At 40.2% G+C, this 24,836-nt stretch overlaps 1 protein-coding gene across 1 annotated transcript in view; it reads left to right on the top strand.

Moving 5' to 3' along the window:
• TTN (titin) overlaps positions 1–24,836 on the top strand; it is a 106,816-nt gene extending 81,980 nt beyond the window's left edge. The window contains exons 113-140 of the mRNA XM_027896710.1: positions 66–371; positions 496–2,262; positions 2,355–2,651; positions 3,225–3,512; positions 3,605–3,904; positions 3,983–6,049; positions 6,141–6,443; positions 6,526–6,831; positions 6,920–7,210; positions 7,331–7,630; positions 7,734–8,039; positions 8,289–8,594; positions 8,695–8,976; positions 9,262–9,855; positions 9,972–10,259; positions 10,378–10,677; positions 11,073–11,375; positions 11,660–11,962; positions 12,081–12,665; positions 12,816–13,121; positions 13,214–13,513; positions 13,763–14,338; positions 14,431–14,736; positions 15,304–15,897; positions 16,015–21,959; positions 22,047–22,200; positions 23,142–23,435; positions 23,560–24,836. Of these exons, the coding sequence (XP_027752511.1) occupies positions 66–371; positions 496–2,262; positions 2,355–2,651; positions 3,225–3,512; positions 3,605–3,904; positions 3,983–6,049; positions 6,141–6,443; positions 6,526–6,831; positions 6,920–7,210; positions 7,331–7,630; positions 7,734–8,039; positions 8,289–8,594; positions 8,695–8,976; positions 9,262–9,855; positions 9,972–10,259; positions 10,378–10,677; positions 11,073–11,375; positions 11,660–11,962; positions 12,081–12,665; positions 12,816–13,121; positions 13,214–13,513; positions 13,763–14,338; positions 14,431–14,736; positions 15,304–15,897; positions 16,015–21,959; positions 22,047–22,200; positions 23,142–23,435; positions 23,560–23,858 (18,266 nt within the window). The 3' untranslated portion in view covers positions 23,859–24,836. The remainder of the gene's footprint in view (positions 1–65; positions 372–495; positions 2,263–2,354; positions 2,652–3,224; positions 3,513–3,604; positions 3,905–3,982; positions 6,050–6,140; positions 6,444–6,525; positions 6,832–6,919; positions 7,211–7,330; positions 7,631–7,733; positions 8,040–8,288; positions 8,595–8,694; positions 8,977–9,261; positions 9,856–9,971; positions 10,260–10,377; positions 10,678–11,072; positions 11,376–11,659; positions 11,963–12,080; positions 12,666–12,815; positions 13,122–13,213; positions 13,514–13,762; positions 14,339–14,430; positions 14,737–15,303; positions 15,898–16,014; positions 21,960–22,046; positions 22,201–23,141; positions 23,436–23,559) is intronic.

The raw sequence follows: 24,836 nt of genomic DNA, 5'->3' as shown, positions 1-24,836 counted from the left end.
CTTTATGATTAATTGTAAATATGGATTCTGATTGGTGTCTTTCCCCCCTAAATTATCATTTACAGATAAGCCAGGCTCACCAACAAAGCTGAAGGTTGTGGATACAACCAAGACATCTGTCACCCTTGGCTGGATTAAACCTACTTATGATGGAGGAAGTCCAGTTACCAACTATGTGGTGGAGAAAAGGGAAGGTGAAGAGCAAGAATGGACTGTAGTCAGTTCTAAGGGAGAAGTGAGAACAACTGAGTATGTTGTATCACACCTTCAGCCAAGTGTTAATTATTATTTCCGTGTCTCTGCTGTGAATTGTGCTGGACAAGGAGAGCCTATTGAAATGATGGAACCTGTTCAAGCTAAAGATATTCTTGGTACTGTACTTTTTAGTGATTCATCATTTTTCTGTGGGGATTTTGGTTGGGTTTTTTTTTTTTTTAAACCATTTCTTATTTTACATTCCAAGTAAGTATTATTGATTTTTATTTATTTCCACAGTGGCACCAGAGATTGATCTGGATGTTGCTCTCCGGACATCTATTGTTGCTAAAGCAGGTGAAGATGTGGAAATAATGATTCCATTTAAAGGAAGACCTCCTCCCACAGTCACATGGAGAAAGGGTGACAAGAATCTTGGAACTGATGAAAGATATATAATTCAGAACACAGAATCATCTACACTACTTATTATTCCTCAAGTTACCCGAAACGATACAGGAAAATATGTCCTTACAATTGAAAATGGAGTTGGAGAAGCAAAATCATCATTTGTGAATGTAAAAGTACTTGACACACCTTCTGCTTGCCAGAAGCTGCAGCTTAAGCATGTTTCTCGTGGAACAGTTACACTGGTATGGGAGCCCCCTCTTATTAATGGTGGTTCTGAAATAACAAATTATGTTGTTGAAAAAAGAGATGCTACAAAGAGGGCCTGGTCAACTGTTACAACAAAATGTTCAAATACCACCTTTAAGATAACTAACCTGTCAGAGAAGACTGCATTCTTCTTCCGTGTTCTTGCTGAAAATGAAATTGGACTGGGAGAACCTTGCGAGACATCTGAACCCGTGAAAGCTGCAGATGTACCCGGACCTGTCAAAGACCTAGCAATGAAAGACTCTACAAAGAGTTCTGTTACATTGCAGTGGAGCAAACCTGACTATGATGGTGGTAGCATTATATCAGACTATGTTATTGAGAAGAAACTTCAGGAAGAGAAAGAGTGGACATATGCAGGCACAAGCAAGAGCTGTGAATTTGTAGTTGAAAAACTTAAAGAGCTTTCTGTCATGGAATTCAGAGTCTTTGCTAAAAATGAAAAAGGCATGAGTGACTCTGTTACTGTTGGACCCATTACAGTGAAGGAACTTATAATAACACCTGAGGCTGACCTTTCTGATATTCCTGGAGGACAGATTTCAGTAAGAATTGGACATAACCTGCACATTGAATTGCCCTATAAAGGTAAACCTAAGCCGTCAATGAGCTGGCTCAAGGACAACCTCCCTCTTAAAGAAACAGAACAACTTCGTTTCAAGAAAACTGAAAACAAGATAAGCTTAAGCATCAAGAATGTGAAAAAGGAGCATGGTGGCAAATATACTTTAATTCTTGATAATGTAGTCTGCAGAAAATCATTCACAATTACTGTTATCACTCTTGGTCCTCCATCTAAGCCAAAAGCACCTTTAAGACTAGATGAAATCAAAGCAGATAGTGTAGTTTTGTCATGGGAAGCTCCTGAGGATGATGGGGGAGGAGAAATTACTGGATACAGTATTGAGAAGAGAGAAACCTCACAAATGAACTGGAAGCTGGTGTGTTCAAGCGCTGCAAGAACAACCTTCAAAGTGCCAAACCTTGTTAAAGACACTGAATATCAGTTTAGAGTGCGTGCAGAAAATAGATACGGAGTGAGCCCACCTCTTGTCTCAGCAGATGTTGTGGCAAAGCATCAGTTTAGACCACCAGGTGCCCCAGGCAAGCCTGTCGTATACAATGTAACTGCTGATGGAATGACAATATCTTGGGATGCTCCTGCTTTTGATGGTGGTTCAGAGATTACTGGGTACCACGTTGAAAAGAAGGAAAGAAACAGTATTTTGTGGCAGAAGGTTAATGTTGCATTAATATCTAGCAGAGAATACAGGATTACTGGACTGCTTGAGGGCCTGGATTACCAGTTCCAAGTATATGCTGAAAACGCTGCAGGTCTAAGCCGAGCTAGTGAGCCAAGCAAATTTACTTTGGCAGTCTCTCCAGTGGGTAAGTGAATGATCAATCACTCATCCAAGAAAATTCTATTCTTGTAGACTATGGTAAGCAGTAATAAAAATAATTCATTATTTTCCTTTCAGACCCACCTGGTACTCCTGATTACATTGATGTCACCAGGGAAACAGTCACCCTGAAATGGACCCCCCCACTGCGTGACGGAGGCAGTAAGATTGTGGCTTACAGCATTGAGAAACGGCAGGGAAAAACAGACCGTTGGCTGCGGTGTAACTTTACTGATGTCAGTGAATGCCAGTATACGGTTACGGGACTCAGTGCAGGTGACCGATATGAATTCAGAGTGCTTGCAAGAAATGCTGTTGGTACAATCAGCCCACCTTCACAGTCCTCAGGCTATATCATGACCAGAGATGAAAACGGTAAGAATTATTTTCTAATACACTTGTATTTGGGTACTGCAGCCAGATAGAGTTCTGGCTGTACTGACAGGAAATGGGAAGCCAATGGGCAAAGAACTTGTTACTGAGATCTTTCCATTCAATTCAGAACATTTATGTTTGCACTCCAAGATGGGAAGGTCTAAATTAAAGAGCCAAATCTGGCAGACATACATAATCAATTGCTGAAAGGCATGGCACTCTACATTTCTCTTGGATAAGCAGAAATAACAGCAGCAAAATTGGAAAGAAAGCATAAACTGTAATATTCTGATGGATTGAATAACTTAGAAATTGAAATGGGTCTCAGGTGGCTTTGCATACTATTAACAGCACATATGAAGAGCATTTTTCATCTATCATTAATACGAGGTACTTATGGATGCTTACAGGAAAAATAAGTATATAGCTCATATAATAACTGCTATTTAGAGAATGCCATTTTCTAAGTGAAAGAATTCTATATATTACAAGCTTTTACAATCTGTACATTTAGAAGAGTATCCAGAAAAATACTTTACTGCATGCAAATTTAATTATATTTTCCTTTTTTAGTTGCTCCAACAATTGAATTTGGTGCTGAGCACTTTGAAGGCCTTACTGTTAAAGCTGGAGAAAGCATTAGAGTTAAAGCTCTAATCAAAGGACGTCCAGTACCTAAAGTGACATGGTTTAAGGATGGTAAAGAGATAGAGAAAACAATGAATATAGAAATTACTACAGCTATTGGATATAGTACAATCTTCATTAGAGATGCTATCCGGGATCATCGTGGAGTGTACACAGTAGAAGCCAAAAATGCATCAGGCACTAAACGAGAAGATATTACCATCAGAGTACAAGGTACTATACCAAACACTTTCAGCATGCTTTTTAAAAATAGTATTTTATTCTAATGTCAGGAAGTTTATAACTCTGAACCTTTAATATTGCAGACACACCAGGAAAAGTTGGTGGACCAATACGATTCACAAACATCACTGGAGAAAAAGTCACATTATGGTGGGAGCCTCCAGCTAATGATGGTTGTGCTTCTGTTTCTCACTACATAATTGAAAAACGTGAAACCAGCAGGATCGCTTGGGCATTAGTTGAAGATAAATGTGAAGCTTGCAGCTACACGGCACTTAAATTAATTAAGGGCAATGAGTACCAGTTCCGCATCTCTGCAGTGAACAAATTTGGAGTTGGCAGACCATTGGAGTCTGATCCAGTTATTGCACAAATACCTTACAGTAAGTTTCCACCTCATTCTGTACAAACATCTATGGAGTTACCATCTTGTCTTTCTAATGACTTTTTTTTTTTTTCAGCTCTTCCTGATGCACCAGGAACTCCAGAGCCTACCAACGTAACAGGAGACAGTATCACACTTACATGGGCAAGACCGGAGTCAGATGGTGGAAGCGAGATAAATGAGTATATTCTTGAAAGGAGAGAAAAGAAGAGCATGCGCTGGGTTAAAGTCTCCAGTAAGAGGCCCATTACTGAGAACAGATACAGAGTAACTGGCCTTATTGAAGGCAATGAGTATGAGTTCCATGTCATGGCTGAAAACGCTGCAGGAGTTGGACCTCCAAGTGATGTTTCAAAGCTGATTAAATGTAGAGAACCAGTCAGCCCACCAAGTGCTCCTAATGTTGTAAAGGTGACAGATACATCAAAGACTAGTGTAAGCTTAGAGTGGACAAAGCCAGTTTTTGATGGAGGCATGGAAATAATTGGGTACATCATTGAGATGTGCAAAGCTGACCTTGAAGCATGGCAGAAAGTCAATGCAGAGACTGTTATCGCTACTAAATATACTGTTGTAGATTTGGAGGCAGGAGAACACTATAAATTCAGAGTTAGTGCTGTGAACGGCGCTGGCAAAGGAGAGAGTTGTGAAGTTCCTGCTTCAGTCCAAACCGTGGACAGGCTTTCTGCACCTGAAATTGATATTGATGCAAACTTCAAGCAGACTCATATTGTAAGAGCAGGTGCAAGCATTCGTCTATTTATTGCCTTCTCTGGAAGGCCTGTTCCTACTGCAGTGTGGTCCAAAGCAGATGCTAATCTCAGCTTGCGTGCTGACATTCAAACAACTGATTCCTTCAGCACATTGACTGTGGAGGAATGCAATAGAAATGATGCTGGCAAGTATGTCTTTACTGTGGAAAACAACAGTGGAAGTAAGTCTATTACATTTACTGTCAAGGTTTTGGACACACCTGGTCCACCAGGTCCTATTACATTTAAAGATGTGACTCGAGGATCTATTACTTTAATGTGGGATGCTCCTGTTCTGGATGGAGGTTCTCGTATCCATCACTATGTTGTGGAAAAACGTGAAGCAAGTCGTCGTAGCTGGCAAGTAGTGAGTTCAAAATGCACTCGACAGATCTTTAAGGTCACGGATCTGGCAGAAGGTGTGCCATATTACTACCGAGTGTCAGCAGAAAATGAATATGGTGTAGGTGAACCTTGTGAATTAACAGAACCGGTTGTAGCCACAGAAGAACCTGCTCCACCTAAGAGACTAGATATTGTTGATACAACCAAATCTTCTGTAGTTTTAGCTTGGCTTAAACCTGATCATGATGGCGGTAGCCGTATTACTGGATACCTTCTTGAAATGAAACAAAAAGGATCTGACTCCTGGATTGGAGCTGGACAAACCAAGCAACTTACTTTCACTGTTGAAGGCCTTGTGGAGAACACTGAATATGAGTTCCGGGTGAAGGCAAAGAATGATGCCGGCTACAGTGAGCCAAGGGAAGCTTTCTCTTCTGTTATTGTTAAGGAGCCACAAATTGAACCAACAGCAGATCTCAGTGATATAAGCAGACAGCTCATAACATGCAAGGCTGGAAGCACATTTACTATTGATATACCAATCAGTGGGCGCCCAACTCCAAAAGTGACATGGAAACTTGAGGAGATGAGGTTGAAGGAAACTGAGAGAGTGACTATCAAGACAACAAAAGACAGAACCATACTGACTGTAAAGGACAGTATGAGAGGTGACTCTGGTAAATACTACCTTACACTTGAAAACACTGCTGGTGTGAAAACATTTGCTGTCACAGTGGTAGTCATAGGAAGACCAGGTCCTGTCACTGGCCCAATTGAAATATCTTCTGTCTCTGCTGAGTCCTGTGTGTTGACCTGGAAAGAACCTGAAGATGATGGTGGCAGTGACATTACAAACTATATTGTAGAGAAACGCGAGTCTGGCACAACAGCATGGCAGCTGGTAAACTCCAGTGTGAAACGAACACAGATTAAAGTCACTCATCTCACAAAATACCAAGAGTACAGTTTCCGAGTAAGCTCAGAAAATAGATTTGGTGTCAGCAAGCCGCTTGAATCAAAAACAGTAGTTGCTGAGCATCCATTTGGTAAGTGAGACACTCCTCAAAATTTGTTCTTTTCTCTGACTGTGGAATTTCTAATTACTAATATTTTCCTCCCCATCTTTTTTGTGTTTAGTCCCACCAAGCCCACCTTCAAGGCCAGAAGTCTATTCTGTGTCTGCCACTGCCATGGCCATTCGCTGGGAGGAACCCTATCATGATGGTGGCAGCAAAGTCATTGGATATTGGGTGGAAAAGAAGGAGCGCAATACCATTCTTTGGGTGAAAGAGAACAAAGTGCCATGCTGTGAATGCAACTACAAAGTCACAGGGTTGGTAGAAGGCCTAGAATATCAGTTCAGAACCTATGCTCTAAATGCTGCAGGTGTTAGCAAAGCTAGTGAAGCTTCCAGACCTGTAGTGGCTCAAAATCCAGTTGGTAAGTACTACTTTTGCAGTTACATTGTTACTTAAACTAAAATAGAATTGCATTTCTCATTTTTTCTGTTTTATTCCTCCAGATCCACCAGGAAGACCAGAAGTAACAGACGTCACCAGATCTTCAGTGTCACTGAGCTGGTCACCCCCACTTTATGATGGTGGAAGCAAAATTATCGGATATATTATAGAGCGCAAACCATATAATGAATCTGGTGATGGACGCTGGCTGAAATGCAATTATACCATTGTCTCCGAAAACTTTTTTACGGTGACAGCTCTTGGTGAAGATGAAGCCTATGAATTCCGTGTACTAGCAAAGAATGCTGCTGGTGTGATTAGCAAAGGATCTGAATCAACTGGTGCTGTCATTTGCAAAGACGAATACTGTAAGAAATATTCACTTGGAACAATTAAAAACATAATGTCCTATTTTTAGTACTGTCATGTAATTTTTTTTCAAATCTCTCTTTCCAGCACCACCAAAGGCCGAACTTGATGCCAGACTGCAGGGAGAAGTTTTGAGCATTAGGGCTGGATCGGATCTTGTTCTTGATGCAGCTGTTGGTGGGAAACCAGAACCAAAAGTCTTCTGGTCCAAAGGTGACAGGGAACTGGAGCTATGTGAAAAGATATCTCTGCAATACACCAGCAAACGAGCTATTGCAATTATCAAGTTCTGTGACAGAAGTGATAGTGGAAAATATACCCTAACAGTTAAAAATGCCAGTGGAATGAAACAACTTTCTGTTCTCGTCAAAGTGCTTGGTATGTATCCCATGATTAATATTCATACTTAGTATACTAAAAACCCCACGTTCTTTTAAATAAGACTGAGATGCTTTTCCTTAGCCACTAATTACAACACTTATTTTGATCCCTACGCAGATTCACCAGGTCCATGTGCAGGCAAAATCATGATTAGCAGAGTAACAGAAGAGAAATGTACTCTGGCATGGAACATTCCTGAGGAAGACGGGGGTGCAGAAATCACTCACTATATCATAGAAAGGCGTGAAACCAGCAGACTTCACTGGGTTATCGTTGAGGCTGAATGCCAGACTTTATCCACTGTGGTAACAAAACTTATTAAAAATAATGAATACATCTTCCGTGTGAGAGCTGTCAACAAATATGGACCAGGTGTTCCACTTGAATCAGAACCTGTGATTGCCAGGAATGCTTTCAGTGAGTGTTACTACCTTCCATTCAGTATCAGAATTTGTAAAAATAGTTCCCATAGATAAACAACGTGCTAAATAATATTTTTTTTCACCTTTAAAAAAAATAGCTATTCCAACACAGCCTGGTGCTCCTGAAGAAGTGAGTGTCGGCAAGGAACATATCATTATTCAGTGGTCAAAACCAGAATCAGATGGTGGCAGTGAGATTAAGGACTATCTGGTGGACAAACGTGAAAAGAAAAGTCTGCGCTGGACGCGAGTGAACAGAGATTACACCATTTATGATACCAGACTGAAAGTCACTGGTCTCATGGAAGGGTGCCAGTACCAATTCCGTGTCACTGCAGTGAATGCTGCTGGAAACAGTGAACCTAGTGAAGCTTCACAGTACATGTTATGTAAAGAACCAACATGTAAGTTACCATATTTAAAACATATTTTAATATTTATTTATAATATTTGAGTATAAACTCACATTGACTCTTCAAATAAGAAATTCATAACCACATAAAAAGTCACAGAGCTAGTTAGTATAAGAGTAAACTTAAAAAGAGTTATACTTCATCTTAAATACATTTCCCAGAGTTAGCTGTTTGAAAATATTTTTTGACTATAAAATGTTATCTGCACCAATGTGAAACGTATTTTCTTCTTTTTCAAAGATACCCCTGCATCACCTTCAGTTCCAAGAGTTGTGGATACTACTAAGCACAGCATAAGTTTAGCATGGTCAAAGCCCACATATGATGGTGGTGCTGACATCTTAGGCTATGTTCTTGAGATGAAAGAAGAAGGTAGTGAACAGTGGTATCGACCACATACAACCGCCACTCTGAGGAATGCTGAGTTCACCGTGACTGGTCTTAAAACAAACCAGAAATACCAATTCAGAGTTGCTGCTACAAATGTGAATGGTATGAGTGAATTTAGTGAATCATCAGCAGAAATAGAACCTGTGGAAAGAATAGGTAATTTGAAAATTTACTGTCCATTTTGAGGAATAACTATGTTTTCCTTTAGAACTACTAAAAGAATAATTAATTCCATGTTTCTTATACCCTTCATCAGAAATACCTGAGCTTGAGCTTGCTGATGATCTGAAGAAGACAGTTACAGTCAGAGCTGGTGGTTCCCTCCGCCTGATGGTCTCTGTATCTGGCAGACCTGCTCCTGTAATCACATGGAGCAAGCAGGGTATTGACCTTGTAAGTCGAGCTATTATTGACACTACAGACAGCTACACTCTGCTTATTGTGGACAAAGTTAATCGGTATGATGCTGGAAAATACATCATCGAGGCTGAAAATCAATCAGGAAAAAAATCTGCAACTATTTCTGTGAAAGTGTATGGTAAGTACTGCTACAATTTTATATGGGCATTCCACCACTCTTCGTGCTCATTGTTCTGGAATAAGTGTCATTGAATTCCAAAGGAAGTTTGCAGTTTAAATAATATGAGAAGTTTAAAGAACATGTTTGAGAAGTCAGAGAAACAAAGAAAAATACATTGTGTCTGAAGCTGTGCTAGTTTCTAAATCAAATCACAGAATTTTTGTTATATGCAGAAGCAGTCATTGACTGTAAAATGAAAGGATCCAAAAGAAAAAAAAATGTTTGTTGGGTTTTTTGTTTTAGATACACCTGGTCCACCATCTTCAGTGAAAGTTAAGGAAGCATCAAAAGATTCTGTGACACTTACTTGGGATATTCCAAACATTGACGGTGGAGCCCCAGTCAACAATTACATAATTGAGAAACGTGAAGCTTCCATGAGAGCTTACAAGACTGTGACTACCAAATGCAGCAAAACATTTTATAGAGTTACTGGACTTCTAGAAGGAGCTTTGTATTATTTCAGAGTACTTCCAGAAAACATTTATGGCATTGGTGAAGCTTGTGAAACATCTGATGCAGTACTAGTATCTGATGTCCCCATGGTACCACAAAAACTCGAAGTGATTGACACCACTAAATCAACTGTTACTCTTGCATGGGAGAAACCACTCCATGATGGTGGCAGCAGATTGACAGGCTATGTCATTGAGGCCAGCAAAGCTGGAACAGAAAGATGGTTGAAGGTAGTGACACTGAAGCCTACTGTCTACGAACATACAATTATCTCTCTCAATGAAGGCGAACAGTACTTGTTCAGGGTCAGAGCACAGAATCAGAAAGGCGTGTCAGAACCACGAGAGACTGTCACTGCAGTAACAGTCCAAGACCAAAAAGGTAGGTGTCCATTGTTGCAAATAATAGGGTGAAGCTTACACCAAATGAATATTTATAAAACAAGTATTTAAAATCAATTTAATATAAATTTAATATAAATTAATTTCTTTTCTTAGTTCTACCAACAATTGACTTTGCTGGAATACCTCAGAAGACAATTCACGTACCTGCCGGCAAGCCCATTGAGTTAGCCATTCCAATTGAAGGACGACCACCTCCAACTGCATCTTGGTTCTTTGCTGGTTCTAAACTAAAAGAATCAGAACGCATTAAAGTGGAGACTGTTGCCAAAATGACTAAATTAACTGTGCGTGAGACCACCATACATGACACGGGAGAGTATACACTTGAACTGAAGAACACAACTGGAACAGTTACCGATACACTAAAGGTTATAATCCTTGGTAAGAATTCATTAAAATAAATGTCCATGATCATTCTCCATTTGAACTTTGAACTTTTACATGAGCAATATGATTCCTTTTTTCCACTTGTTTTTTAATTTTCTTTTTTAATTCCTAGACAAACCTGGACCACCTACTGGACCTATCCGAATTGATGAAGTTGATTCAAATTATGTAACCATCTCCTGGGATCCACCTGAACTGGATGGTGGAGCTACCCTTAGTGGATATGTGGTAGAACAGCGTGACGCTCACCGTCCTGGATGGCTGCCAGTTTCAGAGTCAGTAACTAGAACAACATTTAAGTTCACCAGACTTGTTGAAGGTGCAGAATACGTGTTCCGTGTAGCTGCTACAAACCGCTTTGGAATCGGATCTTACCTACAGTCTGAAATTATAGAATGCAAGAGCAGAATCCGTAAGTCAGAAATTCTGTTTATTCTCTACTTTAAAAATAAAAATATATATTTAAATGGGCTTATATACCCATGCATAGATTATATTTTTTTGGATGTTGCTACTTCCTTTTGCCAAGTAAAATGCTACCGTCTGATGCACAGTAATCTTGTTATATTTCTGGTGAAAAATGCCATTCATAAATCTATGTAGATAGATGAACTGCACAAAATGTGAATCGCAAACTTGGATTTTCTGCTCATGTCTACTATTAGTCTTGAAAAATTGCTTTACCCCATTACAAAGCCAGGAGTATTTTGCTGACCTAATTTGTAAAGTACTTAGGATATCTGCTGATAAAAAGATAATCAAAGAAATAATTTGATTTCTTCACTAATTCTGTGTCCTGTTTTACAGGTATTCCTGGTCCTCCTGGCACTCCAGAAGTGTTTGATATCTCTCGAGATGGCATGACATTAACTTGGTATCCTCCAGAAGATGATGGTGACTCACAGATCACTGGTTATATCGTGGAACGCAAAGAAGTTAGAGCAGATAGATGGATCCGTGTAAATAAAGTCCCAGTTACTATGACTCGTTACCGTTCCACTGGGTTGGTCGAAGGATTGGAATATGAACACCGAGTCACAGCAATCAATGCCAGAGGCACTGGGAAACCCAGCCATCCTTCCAAGTCTGCTGTTGCCAGAGATCCAATTGGTAAGTACTTTCCTACATACATTAGGAACATTATGGCAAAAAGGGATGACACTAGTAAAATTTACTCTTTTTTCTAACTCAGAAATTTATCTGGATGTGTTATTAAATAAGATTCTAACCGGAGAAAACAGAGAAAATATTAGTAAAAATCTTTCATTCAAGTTTTCCTATATAAATAGATTATAGACTTATTACAGATCATATGTTGCAAGTTAGCATTTGTTTAATATTTTAAATATTCATTTAAAAAAAACCCCTACAACCTATCTGGTCTTCTCTTCCAGCTCCTCCAGGTAAACCTCAGAATCCAAGAGTCACTGATACTACAAGAACGTCTGTCTCCCTGGCCTGGAGTCCACCAGAAGATGAAGGTGGTTCTAAAGTTACTGGTTACTTAATTGAGATGCAGAAGGTTGATCAATTTGAATGGACCAAATGCAATACTACGCCAACCAAGATTCGTGAATACACCTTGACACATCTCCCCCAGGGTGCAGAGTACAGATTCCGTGTGCTAGCCTGTAATGCTGGTGGGCCAGGAGAACCTGCTGAAGTGCCAGGAACAGTCAAAATAACAGAAATGCTTGGTAAGACACTTCAAGCCTTAAATTCTGTTGAAAGTTGTCCTAAAAAAATATTTGCCTAAAACAGGTATGATATTATCTGTAAAACAGACATAGCATGACATCTCAATTTTGTTTACAGAATATCCTGACTATGAACTTGATGAAAAATACCAAGAAGGTCTCATGGTGAGACAAGGTGGAGTAATCAGGCTTACAATACCCATTAAGGGCAAGCCCATCCCAGTATGCAAATGGACAAAAGAAGGACAGGACATCAGCAAGAGGGCCATGATTGCGACTTCTGAGACTCACACAGAACTTGTGATCAAAGATGCAGAAAGAGAAGATTCAGGCACCTATGATTTGGCACTTGAAAATAAGTGTGGCAAAAAAGCTGTGTATATTAAAGTCAGAGTGATTGGCATTCCAAATCCTCCAGAAGGGCCACTGGAGTATGATGATATACAAGCTCGTTCTGTCAGAGTAAGCTGGAGACCTCCTACAGATGATGGTGGTGCAGATATCCTAGGTTATATTGTTGAGAGAAGAGAAGTACCAAAGACTGCCTGGTACACCGTTGACTCCAGAGTGAAAGGGACATCACTGGTGGTGAAAGGGCTCAAAGAAAATGTGGAATATCACTTCCGTGTTTCTGCTGAAAACCATTTCGGCATTAGCAAATCTCTCAAATCTGAAGAACCAGCAGTACCAAAGACACCTCTAAGTAAGTTCCTTCTTAGACTTAAAACAAACAAACAAACAAACAAACAGAAAATTAGTTACTACATTATGATCTAAAAGTGCAACAATAAATGCAAAAGTTTTAATGCTATGTCACTATTGTTTCTATTATTTTTGCTATTATTATTAATAGATCCTCCAGAGCCTCCAAACAATCCACCTGAAGTGCTTGATGTTACAAAGAGTTCTGTCAACTTGTCCTGGTCCAGACCTAAAGATGATGGTGGTTCTCGTGTAACTGGCTACTACATTGAACGTAAAGAGACATCTACAGAAAAATGGGTCCGGCATAATAAGACACAGATTACTACTACAATGTACACAGTCACAGGACTTGTTCCAGATGCTGAATATCAATTCCGTATCATTGCTCAAAATGACATTGGTGAAAGTGAAGCAAGTCCTGCTTCTGAACCAGTTGTATGCAAGGATCCATTTGGTAAGAAAACGTCTGCATTAACAGATCTTGTGAAGAGCAACTTTGTGGCATTTAGAGAGAAATTTCTTTTCTGTATCTCTTTTAATTTTCAGACAAACCAAGCCAACCGGGAGAAATTGAGATCACTTCTATATCTAAGGACAGCATTACATTAGAATGGGAACGACCGGAAAGTGATGGTGGCAAAGAGATCCTTGGCTACTGGGTTGAATATCGCCAGTCTGGAGAAAGCACCTGGAAAAAATGCAATAAGGAACGCATCAAGGACAGGCAGTTTACAGTAGGAGGTTTACTAGAGGCTACAGAATATGAGTTCCGTGTTTTTGCAGAAAATCAGACTGGCCTCAGCAGACCACGGAGGACTGCTATGGCAGTGAAAACTAAATTAACATGTAAGCAAAAAACATATTGTCACATTTGCTATGATATTGTTGTGATTTTCTGTGTCTCGTAAACCATGGTGCTGCACTTAACATGCTGCCTATTTGTTTTACATGTTATTTGCCAACATGACTGTTCTAAAGAACAGTCTTTCAGGTTTAAGAAGAAGAAGTATAAATGAAAATTAATTTCCAGTAATACATTATGAGAGAAAAATTTGATAATAATCATCATTATTTTCATGATTTTCTTTGTCATAGCTGGAGAAGCACCTGCCATCAAAAAAGAAATGCAGGATGTTACAACTAAACTGGGTGAGGCGGCTCAGCTCACATGCCAGATTGTTGGGAGACCCTTGCCTGATATTAAATGGTACCGCTTCGGCAAAGAACTGGTGCAAAGCCGAAAATACAAAATGTCATCTGATGGACGCAATCATACACTGACAGTACTGACAGATGAACAAGAGGATGAAGGTCTCTACACTTGTATGGCTACCAATGACGTCGGAGAAATTGAAACTAGTGGCAAACTATTATTGCAGGCTCCTCCCCAGTTCCACCCTGGCTTCCCATTGAAAGAAAAATACTATGCAGGTGCAGGTGGCACCCTCCGCCTTCATGTTGTGTATATTGGCCGACCAGTACCAGCAATAACCTGGTTCCACGGCAACAAACCTTTAAGAGGATCAGAAACGGTTACTATTGAGAACACAGAACATTATACTCATCTTGCTATTAAGAATGTCCAGCACAAGACTCATGCTGGGAAGTATAAAGTACAACTCAGTAACACATTTGGAACGGTTGACACTGTACTTAATGTGGAAATACAAGGTAATTAATTTTATTTTCAGTATTTTTGAAGAATATTTTCTCAAATATTGATTGGAAAAAGAACTAAAAATGTTGTGCTTTTTCTTGTACAGATAAACCAGACAAACCACTAGGGCCAATTGTTATAGAGTCTATACTGAAGAATTCTGTGGTGATAAGCTGGAAACCACCAGAGGATGATGGAGGTGCTATGATAACCAACTACATCATAGAGAAACGTGAAGCCAAGGAAGGAACAGAATGGCAGCTTGTATCTTCAAGCATTTCAGGCACAACCTGTAGAATTGTTAACCTAACGGAAAATGCAGGCTATTATTTCCGTGTTTCTGCTCAGAATACATATGGCATTAGTGAAGCACTGGAGGTCTCATCAGTGGTTTTCATAAAGCCTCCATTTGGTAAGTGGAGGCCAAAGTATCATTTCCTGTATGCCAGCAGCCAAACTCCACGCAGCTGCTTGCTCACTCCCCCACCAGCTGGATCAGGGAGAGAACTGGAAGGGTAAAAAGCTAGAGAATCTGTGGGTTGAGATAAAGACAATTTAATAGGGAAAGCAAAAGCCGTGCACACAAGCAAAGCAAAGCAAAAGAAGACATGAGCTCACTGCTCCCCATGGGCAGGCAGGTGAACATGATGTCATATGGTCTGGAATATCCCTTTGGTCAGCTGGTGTCACCTGTCCCGGCTGTGTCTCCTCCCATTCTGCCATGCACTCCCAGCTCCCAACTTCCTTGCCAGTGTGGCAGTACAGAAAGCAGAAAATGCTTTGGCCCTATGTAAGCCCTGCTCAGCAATAACAAAAATGCCTCTATATTATCAACCCTGTGTTCAGCACAAATCCAAAACACAGCCCCATGCCAGCCACTGGGAAGAAAATTTACTCTACCCCAGTCAAACCAGCACATCCTATATTTAATTAGTAAGGCAAGCTCACTACAATTTTTGAACTTTTTTATTCTTTACAGAAAAACCAGGGCAACCTGGCCAGCCAGTAGCAAGTGCTATCACAAAGGATTCCTGTGTTGTCTCATGGAAGCCACCTGCAAGTGACGGCGGTGCAAAGATTAGAACTTATTATCTTGAGAAGCGTGAGAAAAAACAAAACAAGTGGATTTCTGTAACAACAGATGAAATCCGTGAAACAGTCTACTCTGTGAAAGATCTTATTGAAGGTCTTGAATATGAGTTCCGTGTAAAATGTGAAAACCTTGGTGGTGAAAGTGAGTGGAGTGAGGTATCCCAACCAGTCATTCCAAAATCTGATGTACCCATTAAAGCTCCACATTTCAAGGAAGAACTACGGAATCTGAATGTGAAATTCCAAGCTAACGCCACGTTTGTCTGCAAAGTCACCGGTCATCCTAAGCCAATTGTCAAGTGGTACAGACAGGGCAAAGAAATTATGCCAGATGGGGAAAAGATCAAGATACAGGAATTCAAGGGTGGATATTACCAGCTGGTCATCACAAATGTAACAGATGATGATGCCACAGTATATCAAGTTAGAGCTACCAACCAAGGAGGATCTGTGTCTGGCACTGCCTCTTTGGATGTTGAAGGTGAATGAAGGGTCTTAATAAGACAAATTCTTTTTCAGCTTTGAATATTTAGACTATAGGTACTCTTCTCATGTGCTTTTGGTCACATGTTGTTTTCTCTTCCTCTTTCTATTGCAGTTCCTGCAAAGATTCACTTGCCCAAAAACCTGGAAGGCATGGGAGCTGTTCATGCCCTCCGAGGGGAAGTAGTGAGCATCAAGATTCCATTCAGTGGCAAGCCTACCCCCGTGATCACATGGCAGAAGGGACAAGATCTCATTGATACTAATGGACACTACCAAGTCATTGTTACGCGATCATTCACATCTCTTGTTTTCCCAAATGGTGTTGACAGAAAAGATGCAGGATTTTACATCGTTTGTGCCAAAAACAGATTTGGAATCGATCAAAAAACAGTTGAATTAGATGTGGCTGATGTGCCTGATCCACCAAGAGGTCTAAAGGTAACTGACATTTCAAGGGATTCAGTCAACTTAACCTGGAATGAACCAGCTACAGATGGTGGAAGCAGGATCATAAACTACACTGTTGAGAAACGTGCTACAACAGCAGAGCGATGGATTCGTGTTGCACAAGCTCGTGATACACGATACACAGTGGTGAACCTATTTGGCAAGACCACCTACCAGTTCCGTGTAATTGCAGAAAACAAGTTTGGCCAAAGTCAGCCTTCTGAACCCACTGATCCAGTTGTAACAAAGGAAGATAAGACTAGAGTAATGAACTATGATGAAGAAGTTGATGAGACCAGAGAAGTCACAACAGCTAAAGCAGCTCACTGTTCTACAAAAGAACTATATGACAAATATATGATCGCAGAAGAGCTTGGACGTGGGCAATTTGGCATTGCACACCGCTGTGTTGAGGCAGTTTCAAAAAAGACTTACCTGGCCAAGTTTGTCAAAGTAAAGGGCGCTGACCAAGTTTTGGTAAAGAAAGAAATTTCCATTCTAAACATTGCTAGGCACCAAAATATCCTGTATCTTCATGAATCATTTGAGAGCCTAGAAGAACTGGTCATGATATTTGAATTCATTTCTGGAGTTGACATCTTTGAAAGAATCAGCACACCTTCATTTGAACTTAATGAAAGAGAAATAGTAAGTTATGTGCGCCAGGTCTGTGATGCACTAGAATTTTTACATCGCAATAGCATTGGACATTTTGATATTAAACCAGACAATATTATTTACTTCACAAGAAGAAGCTCTGTAGTTAAAATTGTTGAATTTGGTCAAGCCAGACAATTGAGGCCTGGAGACAGCTTTAGACTCCAGTTCACTGCCCCTGAATATTATGCACCTGAAGTACATCACCATGATTTGGTCAGCACAGCTACTGACATGTGGTCAGTTGGTGCTCTAACATACATACTTCTCAGTGGCCTTAATCCTTTCATTGCTGAAACCAACCAACAAGTTATTGAGAATATTCTAAATGCTGAATACAGCTTTGATGATGAAGCATTCAAAGACATAAGCGTCGAGGCCATGGACTTCATTGATCGTCTACTAGTAAAAGAAAGAAAATCTCGGATGACAGCTGCTGAAGCTCTTAATCATGTGTGGCTAAAACAGCAGACAGAGAAGACCAGCACTAAAGCCATCAAGACCCTGAGGCACAGGCGTTACTACCAAACTCTAGTAAAGAAGGAGTGGAACACAGTTGTGTCAGTAGCCCGCATTTCCTGTGGAGGCGCAATTAGATCCCAGAAAGGCATAACAGTTGCTAAAGTCAAAGTTGCTCCAATAGACATTGGGCCTATTGCTGGGCAGATAAAGCATAATGTTGCAGAAGAAGGAGGGCACGCCAAATATGTATGCACGATTGAAAACTATGATGAGTCCACACAAGTCACATGGTACTTTGGCATGAGACAATTAGAAAGCAATGAGAAATATGAAATTAAATATGAAGAAGGCGTGGCAACCATGTATGTCAAAGATGTTTCTAAATCAGATGATGGTACCTACAGATGCAAAGTAGTAAATGACTATGGTGAAGACAGCTCTTATGCAGAACTTTTTGTTAAAGGTGTGAGGGAAATTTCTGAGCACTACAGATGCAGAACTGTTAGAAAAGTGAAACGACGGGTTGATACTATGAGACTACTAGAGCATCCACCAGAATTTACTCTGCCTTTGTACAACCGCACTGCATATGTCGGAGAAAATGTCAGGTTTGGAGTCACTATAACAGTTCACCCAGAACCTCGCTTAACATGGTTCAAATCAGGCCAGAAAATCAAACCTGGTGATGATGACAGGAAGTATACTTTTGAATCAGACAAGGGTCTTTATCAACTAGTCATCAATAATGTCACTGAAGAGGATGATGCTGAATACAGTATAGTGGCACGCAATAGATTTGGTGAAGACAGCTGCAAAGCTAAGCTGACTGTGATTCCACACCCACCTCCAGCAGATGCCACACTCAGGCCAATGTTTAAAAGACTGCTGGCAAATGCTGAATGTCAAGAAGGCCAAAGTGTCCGTTTTGAGATCAGGGTATCTGGTGTACCAAAACCAACGCTGAAATGGGAGAAAGATGGTCAACCTCTATCCTTTGGTCCCAACTTTGATATAATTCATGAAGGTTTAGATTATTATGCTTTGCATATCAGAGATACTTTACCAGAAGACAGTGGCTATTACAGAGTTACAGCTACTAACAGTGCTGGATCTACAAGCTGTCAGGCTTATCTAAAAGTTGAACGCTTGAAATATGTCAAGCGTGAGTACAAGACTGAAGAAGAGCGGGAGAAGCATGTACAAAGGCAAATTGACAAGACCCTACGAATGGCAGAAATCCTTGCTGGGGTTGAAGCTGTTCCACTGACACAAACTGCACAAGAGGCTCTCAGAGAAGCTGCTATTTTATATAAACCAGCTGTTAGCTCGAAGACTGTCAAAGGTGAATATGAAATTAAGAAAGAAGAAGAAAAGAAGGAGGAAAGAAGACTTCGCATGCCATACGAGGTCCCAGAGCCTCGCAAACATGCTGCTCTTGAGGAAGATCAGAATATTAAACACTATGTGCCTCTGTCAGACATGAAGTGGTACAAGAGGCTGCGAGACCAGTATGAAATGCCAGGAAAACTTGAGAGGACTGTTCAGAAACGCCAGAAACGCATACGTCTTTCCAGGTGGGAACAATTTTACGTGATGCCACTGCCACGTATTTCTGACCAGTACAAGCCTAAGTGGCGCATACCAAAGCTAACACAAGATGATCTTGAAATTGTGAGGCCAGCCCGTCGGCGTACCCCATCTCCAGAGTATGAATATTACTATAGGCCAAGGAGGCGATCGCTTGGCGACTTGTCTGATGAGGAATTGCTTATGCCTATAGACGACTACTTAGCCATGAAGAGAACTGAAGAGGAAAGACTGCGCCTTGAAGAAGAGCTGGAGTTAGGCTTTTCTGCTTCCCCACCAAGTAGAAGCCCCCCACGCTTTGAACTCTCTGCCCTTCGGTATTCTACTGCAGGAGCACAGGTCAGTTCAGAGGAAGAAAGAAAAAGAGAGCTGAGGTATTCAAGCTATCACATCCCAACTAAAGCTGAGACCAGTGCAAGCTATGCAGAACTTCGTCAACGCCATGACAGGGCTGCCTACAGACCACCTAAACAAAAGCAAAGAATAATGGATGAGAGGGAGGATGAAGAATTGCTCCGTCCTGTTGGCACTGCTCAACGACTCTCTGAATACAAGAGTGAGCTCAAATATATGGCAGAAGAAGAAAAGAGTAGACTCAGGAGAAGGAGGGAAAGAGAAATAACTGAGATCGCATCAGAAGAAGAAGAAGAAATAGAAATGGTACAACATGTTCACAGGGAATTTTCACCTCCCTCTAGACTATTAAGGAGAAGAAGATCCCTTTCTCCAACTTACATTGAGTTGATGCGTCCTGTATCTGAATTAATTCGACCTCGCTCACGGCCTCCTGAAGAAAGTGAGAGAAGATCCCCAACACCAGAGAGAACTCGACCACGCTCACCTAGCCCAGTTTCTAGTGAAAGATCTCTCTCACGGTTTGAGAGGATGGCAAGATTTGATATATTTTCTAGATATGAGTCTATGAAATCTGCTTTGAAAACTCAAAAAACTATGGAAAGGAAATATGAAGTTCTGACCCAGCAACCTTTCACCCTTGACCATGCTCCTCGCATTACTCTGAGAATGCGTTCACACCGGGTACCGTGCGGCCATAATACCAGGTTTATTCTAAATGTCCAGTCAAAACCAACTGCTGAAGTGAAATGGTACCATAATGGCATTGAGCTCCAGGAGAGCAGTAAGATACACTTTACTAATACCAGTGGTGTGTTAACTCTAGAGATTCTTGACTGCCACATTGATGACAGTGGAACGTACCGGGCTGTATGCACAAACTACAAAGGAGAATGTTCTGATTATGCAACGCTGGATGTTACTGGAGGAGATTACACTACATACTCTTCCCAGAGGAGAGATGAAGAAGTACCAAGGGCAATTTTACCTGACTTGACAAAAACAGAGGCATATGCAATCTCCTCATTTAAGAAAGCATCTGCTACAGAAGCAAGTTCCTCAGTAAGAGAGGTCAAATCAGAAATGTCAGCAACAAGAGAATCACTTTTATCCTATGAACACTACGCTGCTTCTGAAGAAAAAGTCACTGCAGCTGAAGAAAAATCATTGGAAGAAAGGACTGTACACAAGGCGTTTAAAAGCACTCTACCAGCAACAATCCTTACAAAGCCACGATCAATCACAGTTTCTGAAGGGGAGACTGCGAGATTTTCCTGTGATGTTGATGGTGAACCAGCACCAACAATAACCTGGTTCCGTGCAGGTCAACCCATTGTTTCTTCAAGGCGCTTCCAAGTAACACGAACACAGTACAAGTCTACCTTTGAAATTTCTTCAGTCCAGATGTCAGATGAAGGGAGTTACACTGTTGTAGTGGAAAACTCTGAAGGAAGACAGGAAGCGCATTTTACTTTGACCATTCAAAGAACAAAAATTCCTGAGAAAACAATTACATCACCTCCAAGGATCAAATCTCCTGAGCCTCGTGTAAAGTCTCCAGAGCCAGTTAAGTCTCCTAAACGAGTGAAATCTCCTGAACCCATCAGCAGTCCCCCTAAAGCTAAGTCACCACCTGGAGACAAAACAGTACCAACAGAAAAAGTACAATTACCAGCTGCTTCTCCACCAAAGATAAAACAGCATCTGAAAGCAGAAGCTCTTGGAGATAAGGTAAAGTTATCCTGTGCAGTTGAAAGCAATGTTTTAAGTGTCAGAGAAGTGGCTTGGTATAAGGATGGTAAAAAACTGAAAGAAGACCATCATTTCAAGTTTCATTATTCAGCAGATGGCACTTATGAGCTCAAAATCCATGAGCTCATGGAATCTGATAAAGGAGAATACACCTGTGAAATTATTGGGGAAGGAGGTGTTTCAAAAACTAACTTCCAGTTCACTGGCCAAGTATTTAAAAATATCCATTCCCAGGTAAGAAGTGTATCTGAATCTCATAAATCAGTTCAGAAAGAAGATGAGTTGCTTACAGTTTCTACCCAAAAGAAAAAAGTAGTGGCAACTGAAGAGAAATCCGCAGTTCAAGAAGTCATTCAAAAGTCAGTTGTTACTGAAGATGTCAAGCAAGTGAAAGCAGAAATTAAAGCTTCTTCAACTAAAATGACAGTATCTGAAGGGCAGAAAGTGACGTTGAAGGCCAACATTCCCGGTGCCTCTGAAGTAAAATGGGTGCTGAATGGAATGGAGCTGAGAAATTCAGAGGATTACAGATACGGTGTTTCTGGAAGTGATCACACACTAACTATCAAAAAGGCCAGTAGTAAAGAAGAAGGTATACTCACCTGTGAGGGTAAAACTGATGAAGGCATTATTAAATGCCAGTATGTTCTGACCTTCTCTAAAGAGCGCTCCAATGAACCAGCATTCATCATGCAGCCTAAGTCTCAAAATGTCAACGAAGGACAAGACGTGTTGTTCACCTGTGAAGTTTCTGGGGATCCTTCTCCTGAAATTGAGTGGTTAAAGAATAATCAGCCTGTAAGTAATCATTTAATATATTTACTTGAAAAAATAGAATTATTCATAAACCTGATCTTAATTAAATCGGGTTTTTTCCTTCCTCAGATTGCAGTTTCATCGCATATCAGAGTAACTCGCTCTAAAAATATATATTCTCTTGAGATTCGAAATGCAGCAGTGAGTGACACTGGAAAATACACAGTCAAGGCAAAAAATTACCATGGGCAGTGCTCTGCCACAGCATCTTTGACTGTACTCCGTAAGTTTGTTCTCCAGGTCTTGTGTTCAGAATAATCACAACTTCTTGCTGTAATGTGTCTACTAAAATGACTTATGATAAAAGTAACTGATAATGTTGACTTAGGTATTTTAACAAGTTGATTTTTCTGTTGTATTTTATATATACAGAACTAAAACAGCATTATAAATCTTTTTAACACTCACAGAGGAGCACATACGTGCTTTATTATATCAACAGATGCATGTTAAGAGAAAGCTATGAGTATTTGAGCATTCATTCTAGGATAAGTATGTTAAACCCTTGGTGCTGGTAATTACTGTTTCGTCATTTACTAGCAGAATCTGTTCCGATAAAACAAAGAAATTCCGCAATTAAAATTTTTTATGGCAACTTGACTGAACTGGGTTTAGTATTTTATTGGTTGTACCATATCCCAGCTCCTAGCATCAAGGGGTGGCTATGATTTGCTTGTATGACTGTGTTTGGGTTTAAGGCAAAGCTGCAGTGATTTAGCTTTTCTGTTGCCTTTTATAACTACAGAACAATGCAGTGAAATACAGACTTTACTATTCCATGTTTGTAAGAACTTGGAAATGCTTCACAACTTCTACAAACATGAACTGAACACACAATTTCTCAGTGTCTAATTCTAACGTCTAATGGTTCTAATAAACAGAGTGTGATAACCTGTTTTTTCTTAAGTATGTATGTTTTTCCTTCAAGCTCATACATACCAGTACCTTCCATTGCCTACTTGTTTCCTTTCTAAATTACTGTTTGTGACTTAGACATCTTGAACCAAATGATTGAAAACAATTTTATACTCCACTGCATTTTGCCGTTGAAAGCAATGTATGCTGTCTCTTCATTTCTGTAAAATTAACCACAGAGAACCGCATGACTTTGTTCGTTAATGTGATGTTGTTGGTTTTTCCTTCTATGTTTGCAATGCTCCTCAGCTCTAATTGAAGAACCTCCAAAAGAGGTAGTATTGAAGACCAGTGGCGACGCAAGCATGCACGAAAGTTTTTCTTCTCAGTCCTTTCAAATGGCTTCTTCTAAACAAGAGGCTTCATTCAGCAGTTTCAGCAGTAGCAGCATGACTGAAATGAAATTTGAAAGCATGTCTGCCAAAAGCATGTCCTCCATGAAAGAATCCTTTGTAGAGATGAGCTCCAGCAGTATTATGGGGAAATCTAGTATGGCTCAACTGGAGAGTTCAACTAGTAAAATGCTCAAATCAGGTCTGAGAGGTGAGCATTACAATTATTGGTAGAGTTAGTGCTTCAGCTATCCTGAAGTAGTCCTCAGAGTGAAGCTGCTGCATGGCTTAGTGGAATCAGACTAACTTGGTTTTTCTTCTCCTGTTTTATGAAGGAGTACCACCTAAAATTGAAGCTCTCCCATCCGATATCAGCATTGATGAAGGAAAAGTTCTTACACTGTCCTGTGCCTTTTCGGGTGACCCTGCTCCTGAAATAACATGGTACTGCAGAGGGAGAAAAATAACCAGTCAGGACCAGCAAGGCAGATTCCACATTGAAACCAGTGAAGATCTAACCACTCTGATCATCATGGATGTCCAGAAGAACGACGGTGGACTTTACACCCTGAATTTAGGAAATGAATTTGGTACCGATTCTGCCACTGTGAATATTAATATTCGATCACATTAGAGAGTTCGATATGTATTATTTACACTTGTTTTTTTACAAGTGATTCATATATGGACTGAAATATCTGATTATGTAAATATGAAAAGAAAAAATATTTTTTTACCTACCTGAATGAGACAAAGTCCAGAGCTATACATTATGACTTATAGTCATTATTGACTTAAGAATTTAAAACACGTTTTTCACTGACATGTACATACTGTATATAGCCGAAGTTAACGGTTATAAAGTTTTGTACCATTTATTTTATGACATTTTGAAACGTAACTTTTGGAACTAACAGTTGGCAGGAGAAAGTTTCCTAGCAAACGACTACCCTGCTCAACATTTAACTAATTTCTGCGCCTCAACTCATTGTTGATGTCTAAGAATGCCTCAACAGGTAGAGAGTCTCCCTGTTGAAGACTACCTACACCTATGAGATGATACTGTGCGTAGTATTTCATACATGCACAAATATTTATGTTGAATCAGAAATGTAAGGCATTGGTGATGTTTGCAATTACCCTCCTGTAAGCATTGCTTTAATGTTTTACATTGGATCTGATTATGTCATTATTTCCATACCTGACTGACAATTTTTGGACAAAGTGCAAGCGGCCAGCACTTTGTTCATCCAGTGTGTACTGTTTCTGACATATTGACTGCCTGAATAGCTTTTGAAAAAGTAACATCACCTGGCCATCCCCTTAATCAACAAAGCTATTTAGGTATTCAAGTGCAGCAGCAGTACCCCATCTCGGAGGTTCATAGGGTGCAGTGATTGAGTATGTGTGGTAGAATTAGACACCCTGTAGTCGCTTCCGGGCAACTAAGCAATGAACCACAGTTTGAAAACAAACTGTTGCTCCAACATTAAATACCGCCCTGCACTTCAATTTGCTTTAGTTCTCCTAATGTAGTAATAGAGCTTATTAGCTGTTGAACCTCCTTGAGAATTGTTCATTTGAAATAAAGCATGCTTTCTGCACCATAAAA

The sequence above is a fragment of the Empidonax traillii genome, unplaced genomic scaffold, assembly GCF_003031625.1.
Source record: "Empidonax traillii isolate 1590-97213 ecotype Southwest subspecies unplaced genomic scaffold, ASM303162v1 scaffold513:size879593, whole genome shotgun sequence".
In the NCBI taxonomy this organism is placed as follows: Eukaryota; Metazoa; Chordata; class Aves; order Passeriformes; family Tyrannidae; genus Empidonax; species Empidonax traillii.
This window is presented reverse-complemented; position numbering and strand designations above follow the sequence as displayed.